This window comes from Epinephelus moara, chromosome 21 (assembly GCF_006386435.1).
Source record: "Epinephelus moara isolate mb chromosome 21, YSFRI_EMoa_1.0, whole genome shotgun sequence".
NCBI classification, from domain to species: Eukaryota; Metazoa; Chordata; class Actinopteri; order Perciformes; family Serranidae; genus Epinephelus; species Epinephelus moara.
Genome location: NC_065526.1, coordinates 5912803 through 5922892, shown reverse-complemented (window position 1 = coordinate 5922892; position 10090 = coordinate 5912803). Strand labels below are relative to the sequence as shown.

The window sequence follows — 10090 nt, the reverse complement described above, 5'->3', positions numbered from 1 at the left end:
ATGTCGTCCAAAATCATGAAAAAACATCATAGAATAGTATGTCTTCCAAAATCACACGTCTGCAGGTAATCAAACCTCAACACCCCCCTAAGGAACAAAAAGTGACTAGTTTGTAGGTATGAAAAGAGAAGATTCAGTCGCAGCAGTTTAGAAGCTTGTTTATATTTTTATTTGCCTTCTGCCAGAGCACACAGAATCCTTTGGTGTACTCACCGCTCCTCGCTGCGTGACCTCCTGGCTGTACTGTAGCTTTTAGGTGGCGTTCTGGATCTTCTCCTCCCTGAATCTTCTTTCTTTCTATCTCTGCAGATAAAAGTTATGCAACAAGTTTTAATTCAAGATCTTAAACTATTATTGGCATCAAGCATGCTCGAGGTCAAGCATCTGCACAGTTAACTCACCTGGATCTGCTTGGAGATCGCCTGCCTCGGTCTCTGGATTCAGTGTGCTTCCTGCGGGGGCTTTTAGAGCGCCTCCTGCTTCTGGAGTTTGACCGTCGCCGTGATCTGCTCCTGGATCGCCTGCAACCAGACATTTAGACCATTTACCTTTTTTCTCAAAATAGAAAAAGCTTTTGACTCTGCAGATAATTATCAGTAGTTATCACCTGTGTCTTGAACGTGATCTGGACCTCCTCCTTCTGGACCTGGACCTGCTACGAGAGTGCCTCTTTCTGCTCTCCTTATCTGAAGGAAAGAAAAAACAGAACTTGTTAGTAGTGTCAGGGTCAAATGTACACAGGAGCTTTTGGAAAACAGCAAAAACTGGGAAAATAAGAACTATGACTGTGTAACACAGCATTGCACACAAAGCTGACAATACTGTAGACTGCAAAGTCAACGCCCTAGCAACACAAAGCTGACAATACTGTAGACTGCAAAGTCAACGCCCTAGCAAGAAAAGTCCTCCAAACTTTAGTGCACTCACTTCCAGGTTCAATAGCAGCCGAAATGAGCGACTGGGCCTCTCTGACTCTCTTCATGGCCTCTTCGATTTCCTTATTAGATGCGTCAGCCTTCAGGCTTGCACTGAGGTTTAAGCCCGCAGCCAAAGGATTCAGTCTGAACAAAAGAATATCAATTAGTTGACTCATCATAACTACAAACACGCCAACACATCTATTTCTTTGCTCCGTGATTTAAAACTGCATGCAGGCACAATTTTCAGAGGACAAAGGAGCTCCTTATACTGACTCACTTTGGATCTGTCATGAACTTCAACAGCTGATCAGCAGCCTGTGAAAACAGTGGGAAAAAGGTTAAAGGTTTGTCTAATCAGATATACTGTATATTAACTTCACAAGTTCTAGAAAATATTTACAAGTCAGTCTCATTCAGCAAAACGTCTCACCTGAGGATTCATGTTGGCTCCTGGGAATCCAAATGCAGCCATTGCGTCCATGTTCGGTGCACCGAAAGGGTTCCCTCCCATCTGGTGTAAAAACAAACACACACAGGCATGTATTGTACAAGCCTATTGTTGAGATCCTGATATGCTGGTGTTAATAATACTTCCACAACCAAAAAATGACCACTCTTTTCAAACTACTGAGCTTCATTTATCACCCACATACTGAAATACATCCTTTTTAAGAGAAGAAACACAAATTCCACAAACAAAATTATCCATGAGGTGAGAACACTTTCTCAACTGTGGTTTCCAAAGTCAAGAAGAAACTTTGAAGATAACATGGCTCTGCTGATGAAGAGCAGAAGTGCTACCAAATGGACTTTGAGGTAAGGTTTTTTAGGCTACATTCACATTACAAGCCAACGTGGCCCAAAAACCTTTTTTTCACTCATGTGACACAGATTAGATTTTTTCAGGGTAGTGTGGACACAGAAATCAGATTTTCTTTCAATCAGATCTGGACCACTTTCATATATCGTCCTAAATCTGATACACATCCAATCACTGGCCATGGAACCGCTGTGAAAACGGTGATCTTGGAATCTATACGTTTTTCCTATACAGCCAATGTTTTTCAACATCATACTTTATTGCAAAGGCACAGCTCACTCTCCGTACAGTGGCGGTCCAGTAGGTTGCCTTAGTCGCCAGCCAATAGAGTCTGACAGCCAGAGGATTTCTGACAGGGATAGCTTGCCTACATTTTGAGTCCTGCCACGAGTGTCGTCGTTAGGTGTCCACAGAGATTGGAATGGACCCTGGACAACCTTAAGTTTTGGAGGAACTGTTCCTCCTTGAAAACCTCCACATCACTGCCCCACCAATCCCGACTCCTCTCCTGCAGCAACAATTCTCACTGCAGAACTGCCAGCACTAGCTGCCGATAGAGCTATAGCTATGACTTTTTGTGATCCCTTGTCCTTTCACCCTCATCCTCAACATATGGCGACTTGACATCCGACCTCTGCAGAAAATTTTATGTGAGATAAACCCTTGCACCACTATGACATTTAATTTTTTTCCAGATGCCTGTCGAGCAAATATGTTTTTTTTCCTCTTGCTGTTGTTCCAACGCTCGTGTGTGACCTTGTTGGTTGCATGTGAGACTTTTCAGGGTAGCGATCTGTTCACACTGAGATTAGACATATGTTACTTCAAACAAGAATATGAGACTAGGCTGAAAGAAAAAAATCTGAATTGAGAATAACCCTATAATATGAATGTAGCCTCAGTCAACTAAAATTACACCAGTTTTCGTATGGATGATAATCTAATGTGGCACGACATCTCTTCTTCTGCGTGACAACAGCAAATAAATCACAAATGTTTTAAATAATCTAGAGCGAGGTACTTTGGTAGAATACATGGCACAGTGTGTGGTAATCCCATTTTTCAAATTTTACAGAATGTGACAACAGCAAATTGAAATTGTAATCATTTTGTAAGAACTCAATGATATAGTTTTTTTTCCATAATCAGAGAATAAGAAGTCTTACAGATGGATTGGGCATGGGATTGGGCGTCGGAAGAAGTCCTCCTCCTGGCAAAATCCCTGCAACAGCATTTGCTGGCGCCAACAGTGACAAAGCTTTAGCCTCATCTGGAATAGATCCTATAGGAAACCAAAAAGCAGGCATTAGGAGAGAACGACATCTTCACACACATCAACTACAGAGAAGACACTTTGGAAAAGAGAAAAAAAAGTCTTCACACTGCAATTCCTCAAATTAGATTCAACAAAATGGTTACCTTACAGATCAGAGAAGAGTTCCCTTAACTCAACATAATCATTGCAGTGACATAACTATTGCTGGAATATATCACACTACTCCAATGAACACTGCCAAGAATATATCACCTGAACGTGTTTTTTAAGTCATGAACCAAACGTTAGCAAGCACAGCTGCTTCTCCAGTTGGGTGAGCCCTCAATTTTCATTAAGACGTTTACTGAAACAAGCGACTCACGCTGGCGGCTTCGCTACTAAAAGCACACAGAGAAAAATCGAGATACACACAACAGAGAGAATTTTAGGGATTTGGCAAGAACACTATACAAGCTATGAGTGTTTACTTACCAAAAACACAAATGTCAGAGCATATTGTGGTATGTACTAAATGACAATAGCAGAATTCAGGGTGGGTAGCGTGTCTGCTGTACATCATTATTCTGATATCCTTACCTGCCACTGCATCAATCAAACAAACCTAGGCAGAGGATGACTGGGTTGATTAATTTGTGCTACCACAGTCCAATTTAATTAAGTAATATGATCATCTTGATTTGCGATATGCTACTGATTTCATTTTAAATATGGCCAAATTTAACAAATAAACACCTCATAATCATCTCGGAGTAAATACACCCCCAAAACAACTCTTACACAAAAACACATGACCTAAATACGGACACACAACAATTACAACATTCAAATAAAAAAGCACACTGAAGAGAGAAAATTGCTGCAGGAGACAAAACTGTTGGATGGTATTTTCAGCAGGGCCTGGTATACAGGACTGGCTGAGCCAGGAAAAAGAACTGTAAAACACAACAACAAAAGGAGACCACTGTTAAAGAGAATATATTTTACCAGCATACTGTCATGGCGGGTGGGCATCTTAGACAACTTACAGTGAGATGTAGTATGCCTATTATATCAGATAACCAATCATTGACTAGTGCTCCTTTGTTAAAGAAATACTTCACCCACAAAATGACCCTTGAAGCATTTAAGTCACAAAATGTGCTGCTTACTTATGTGAGTATGTGCACTGTCAGCTGCCTGGACATTGTGGTTTTTGCACACGTCATTATTAATACCCAGTATGTTTGTATAGGCTTTTAGCACCAAACCCAAATAACTGCCTTTCAAAGTTTTTTTTTTACACATTTTTTGCAGGATAAGGCTGGCGATATTATATTTTTGGTTATTGTCAACAATACTTTCTGCTCTCACCCACAAACCTATTTGTTACCGATAAAATCTATAAAGAAAGGTCACAAATATCTTTTAATTTCTATAAGATGCAAAGTTTTCAGCAAAAGTTACATCTGTTAAGGACTATTTTCAGTGGCTGATTAATACACATTTGGCGTGCTATTGAGTACTTCCAGCTGCAGGGCAGTGCCAGTGGCACTGACTTAAATACACTACAGTTCCTGCATTCATCATAATGAACAAAAACATCACTAAGTGCAACAATGTGGCTCACTGATGTGCTTTTAATAGTTTTTGGTCGATGATGGTCTTTAGTTCTTTTCATGGGATTTGTTGACATTACAAAATGAAGAATATTACCGGCCTTATCCGTTGAGGAACAATGCTTCAGCCATAAAATAGCTAAGCATCGTTCAAAAGTGTTGCAAAACAATGCAAAATGAGCCCCGTTTCAGGCTATGTCCCCGATATCTGACCTTTATACTCTAAACTAAACCACCTAGAAAAGATATATTAGACAGAGGGAAAGAGAAAGAGAAGGCAGAGAAAGAATAGAGGACACAAAAAGAGCGGGGTGGGACTTGAATGCTTGCTGGCCTTTGCAAATGTCTACAATCCCCTGTTGGCAGGCAGAGGACCACTTTCAGCCATCAACGAGGGGGCTGCTTTTGCCTTCTTCACTACAAAAACCACACACACACACACACATACACACACACAAATAACAGAGAGAAGTTTAACAGAGGATAGTCCAATATGGGGGAGAAAATAAAATGCATATAGTTAAGAGTTTTAACAACTTCACTTCACTGTGGCACCCACAGCTTGAGAATGTTCAACTCCTACTCTGTAAATGTCTGTTAAGCAGATTTTGGTATACTGTGCTTTCTAAATAAAAACGAAGTACTGTTTTAGGCAGAGACATACAGCTTGGTATGTATTTTCCCATAGGAACTGCATTGTGGTGGTACTACCACAGTATACCAAAAATCTGACTAATGGTCTGCGTTAAGCACTGCTTTTAGACAATGGGAGGGAAGGGCATTACCAGTACCATTGAAATCATCTTAAAATGCTCATATAAACAGACCAAGGTGAGCTGACTTGTGCATTTCACAAATGGGGAAGATGAAATCCTTTTTACTCTTTTACATTTTCACTATTCATGCCATTCAATCAACAAGGACCACTCATACGCGGAGAATAATGATGTGACAAACCTTCAGCGAACGGGACCACAATCAACGCTCTGTCCACAAACACGGTGTTAGTCAAATGTTGAGACACTCCAACAGACTCTGGCTCCTGGAACTTCACAAAGCACACCCGCGATGTCACCGGCATCGGAGAATCACTGTCGAGGAAGTCACAGATATTACATTAAACAGCAAACAATCATCTACAACAAAGCATATTTTCTTGTCCTATCGTTTGACAACATAATGGGGTCCAATCATACCTACATGCATTGCTATGCACTGAGTTGTGGATTTGGCATTTTCACAGTTTGATGTGAAAAAGCACTCAGTACATCCTCAAATCCATGGGCCATGGACATTAGGCAGAAAGACTCACAATGGAAATCATTCTGTGGGCTTTACTGTTTTATTTTATCCTAGACAGCAGTGCTATGTGATAACTGTCTCCAGGGGAAGCTGCAGTATTTTGTCAGATAAACAAATCCATCTATGCTCCCAGTTGTCCTTACAAAATCAAGACCAGGATCAATCAGTTAATCACTGTTGGTTAGTAAGTGACAATTATAAGATCCTCACTATAAAATATGATATAGTGAATAAAAATGATGAGACAGGATGTCAAATGTTTGAGGTACTGTGTCATATTATGAAAAACCATGTGGACCTGAAACGATAAGTCTCTGTTGTTGTTTTTTAACTTGTTATCACATTTAATGCAGACTAGTTTTCTGTCAAATTAACTAGTCAATTATCAAGCAAAATGCCAAACATTCCCAGGTGAAAATTTGCTGCTATTCTCTATTTTATGTCTTTGGGTTTTTGGCTATTGAACCAAACAAGTAATCAGAAGATGGGGTCCTAGAAATTGTGACAAACACTTTTAACTATTTCTCAAATAGTTGGGATGAACAACATGCAAAAAAAAAATTATATTGCGATTATTTTTCAGACATTGTAATTGCACTATAAGTTTTGATTTTAGTGGGAATAGTCATTCTTGCATTTCATTTTCACAGCAAAAAATATAAAAATTATGATGATGTGATTTTTGCTGGGGTCCATTTGGATACTGGCATTTGCCCAAAATATTTCAATAGCAAGTCAACATTGTGACTATGAACAACAAAATCAAATTTGAATGGATGAATGACTGACTTTATTGCGAGACAACAATAAAAAAAAATCAACAGACATGCTCAAAAAGGATTAGGAAGAAGTGTACACTTATTACACTTATGTATTTATGTCTCATTTTAAAAAGGAAACTGTCAACAACTATCCCAACTAATTTACAACCATTATTATAGATAAATTAGATAAATTAACATTAGTCTTAGACACTAAATATACTAACCAAATTAAACTTCCTCAGTCAAAATTTAGAAAATAGGTCCCAAATGACTTGTCTCATAATTTTGTCTCACTATGAATATTTTTCTTTTTTTCTTTTATATAACACATAACTCTGATCCTTTGCCTATCCTGGAGGAAGAACCTGGCATTGCATAACGTTATATGACTTAACTATTATAAAAAACAGAACTGAATTAACGTTGCGACCAAAATTAATATAAGCATGTTATATGCGTTGCCCCTATTTAAACCTCTACTATTTTAATACCCCCTTCATTACAAGCTACACCTAAACGATCATTTAAAGTAACGTTTGTCTCCGTGTGTGAGATATAATCAACAGGTGAATATGAATCTAGCATCAGTTGGTGTTAGCCAGGTTAGCTAACGTTAGCTACAACGGTACTGTTAGCTAAACTATTAGCATGTTGGGCCTAGTTACGTTTCCGTCCCAAAAAGCCGTTTATTGTTTAGAAAACCAAACACCCATTCTATGACTTCATTACCACTAATAAAATCACTTGACAGTCAACTCACTCTGGTGGAAATAACTTCAGTTCTTCGATGGTTCCCAAAAAACCGAAGAGTGTTCTCATCTGCTCCGATGTTGTGCTCGGCGACACATTTGTCACCTGAACCACCTTCGTTGTGTAATTCATTTTCCCGACTGAAGCTGTTAAAACAACAAACACTACCGTTAACTACGAAACTTGAAGTACAGAGTACCCGCTGGTTATTACAACAGCTTGTTTAGTGATAATTAGCTAGGCTAGGTGTTAGCTTCCGACTACATCAACACACTGTAGCATATCGCCGCCATATTGTAATTCCCAAACAAAGTGCGCATGCGTATAGTTTAATGTAGGAACGCAGTAGTACCAGGGGCGTAAACAGTACAGACCTGCACAGGGGCCCGTGAAGTGCGGGGGCCCCCCTCCAGGAACTTGTCGGGCAGAAAATGGGCCCTTACGAAAGACTGTCACCTTGGAAATATGCCTGTGTCAAAAGATGAACTGTCAATATATCGAATATGGCACCATTTGCTATACAGTATGCCCGAAAAAAGGCAAACCAATCATCCATCCTGTTTTGTTTTTTTTAAATTAAGTAGCATCTATGAAAACTATATGCTTATTCTACATAAACTATTAACAATATTAAATTACATTAATAATTTCTTATTTTCCTTGGCCTTTTTTTGTCATATACAGATATGAAATGATTGCTCTAAAATGCTTGTTGATGTTGTCCGATGTCATACCTCTGTTTGAGCATGTGACGAGATGATATGTGTGCACTGAGGCCCATCGTAACTACATTACGCCACTGCGTTGATTACCTAGCAGTGATTCGCATTGCCTACGTCAGGTGCACGGTCGGTCAAGGGTAGGTCATATTTGCGATGACAATGTCAGACCAGCTGTTTGTAGAGAACATTTATTGCAGTGATCTCTGTTTACTCTTTGCTAGATTAAAAATGGCTAAACCTTAAGTGGAAAGTATCTCTCAGTCATCACGGCAACCAAAGACAAAAGGGTCCGTCTTGCCAACCTTTTGGAAGTGAGTTTATAAACCTCTGTAGATCATTCAGCAGTCCCAGTATATTTTGCATGAGGGTGCAACATAGAAAGCAAGGGCATAGGTTTCATTTCAAGCAGGATGTCTGGGTGTCCAGGAAGTTTTAGGTGTCAAACACTGTATTTCCTGCATTCTGGTGATTTTTAATACACTAATTTTTGGTGGAAATGTCTTCACGGATGTAAAGTAAAACAAATAAATCAGGCAGTATGTGACATTTCAAAATATAAAAATACAGCGGCATACATTTCAGAAAAGCTCTCAGGCATTCTGTATCGCTTTCAAATATGTACTCTCCTGCACACATATAGACATGATTTACTTCCAAGTCCTCTCTTGTGTCTGCAGGTGTCCCTTATTCACATTAATGATAAGTTCTTTTGAATTAATTTATAAACCCCTGTCTTTAATAGCTCATGTGTTTAAGCAAAGCCACTGCAGTCCAATTTTTTTCCAATTCAAAATACTAGAGGTTACAGCGGCTTGTGGACGGTCAAGAAATGCTAAAAAAAAATGCTAAGACCTCATTTCCGAGATCTCAGTTCTTAATTCAAATGGCTGTGTTGCTGCAAGCTGTGTGGGTGTGTGAGAAGGAAGAAAACAGTCCAACGTGCTCTGGGTTTTCCTCATAACTTCAGTCACTACATCTCCTCTGTCTTGTCTCTCTTGTTTTTCAACTACAAGAACTCCAAGGTGCTTGAACAGCACCGACTAGTGGAGATATCTGATACCAGAACATCTTAACATCACTATAAGCAATAAGTATGTGTAAATAGGATGGCACATATAAATTCAGTAGTATATTAAACCTACGTTTGTACTTTTATGTTTACATCACACAATTTCACTCTTACACTGGCATAAAAGTTTGAAGAACAAACTCCAAAAGCATCATTCAAGTGCAATAATAGATACATGAACATTAACACATGTTACTCTCTTTCTCATTATACATCTGTCAGGGGCGTAAACATAGACAGCGCAGGTGGTGACATTGCCCCAGGGCCCATGAGGTGTGGGGCCCCACACAGAGAGTGGGCCCTCCAGTAACGAGTTGGGTGGAGAATGGGCCTTTATGAGAAATGTGCCTGTGTTGATGATGATTGCTCTAAAATGTGTGTTGACATTGTCCAGTGTCATGCCTCTGTTTGGTCATGTGACAAGTTGGAGATGATATGCGTATAATATTGTGTACTGGGGCCATTGTAACTACATTACACTACTGGTTAATACTTTATTAAAACCATCACAAGAGGTCATTAGCGTTATAAGATTTGTGGATTTATTTTCACCTCCTCTAATCGGTCGATCTAATAATAGTCCAGCACACCAGCACAAGTGACACTGATATTACTATGTTGGACGTTTAGCCTGCAATCCACCAACAGAGGTCTCCCTTTGCTTTTATACATGATTTAAACAATGATGTGTACGAAAAGGCCCAAAACTACAAGTAGAGCACCTATATCTTTGCCATGGTTACATCCCTTTCATTTTTTTCTGATAACTTATGCAGCTACAAACTGGATATAGTCTACTAGTAGCTCTTTCTTTTTGAAGCTTCCAACCACAATACACAGTGGATCGTGTTTGTTAAATTTTCATGTAGTCA

General features: G+C 39.3%; 1 protein-coding gene across 5 annotated transcripts in view; it reads right to left on the bottom strand.

Moving 5' to 3' along the window:
* LOC126382486 (serine/arginine-rich splicing factor 11-like) overlaps positions 1 to 7735 on the bottom strand; it is a 10840-nt gene extending 3105 nt beyond the window's left edge. For 2 of the 5 annotated variants that reach the window (XM_050032375.1, XM_050032372.1), the window contains exons 1-8: positions 7438 to 7735; positions 5569 to 5702; positions 2907 to 3022; positions 1351 to 1431; positions 1198 to 1235; positions 928 to 1061; positions 608 to 686; positions 402 to 521 (exon numbers count right to left, since the gene is read on the bottom strand). In XM_050032375.1, coding sequence (XP_049888332.1) covers positions 402 to 521; positions 608 to 686; positions 928 to 1061; positions 1198 to 1235; positions 1351 to 1431; positions 2907 to 3022; positions 5569 to 5702; positions 7438 to 7559 — 824 coding nt within the window. In that variant the 5' untranslated portion in view covers positions 7560 to 7735. Of the gene's footprint in view, positions 1 to 213; positions 304 to 401; positions 522 to 607; positions 687 to 927; positions 1062 to 1197; positions 1236 to 1350; positions 1432 to 2906; positions 3023 to 5568; positions 5703 to 7437 lie in introns of all 5 variants that reach the window. The other 3 variants (XM_050032371.1, XM_050032373.1, XM_050032374.1) reach the window with 3 other exon arrangements.
* Positions 7736 to 10090: the final 2355 nt, after the last annotated feature.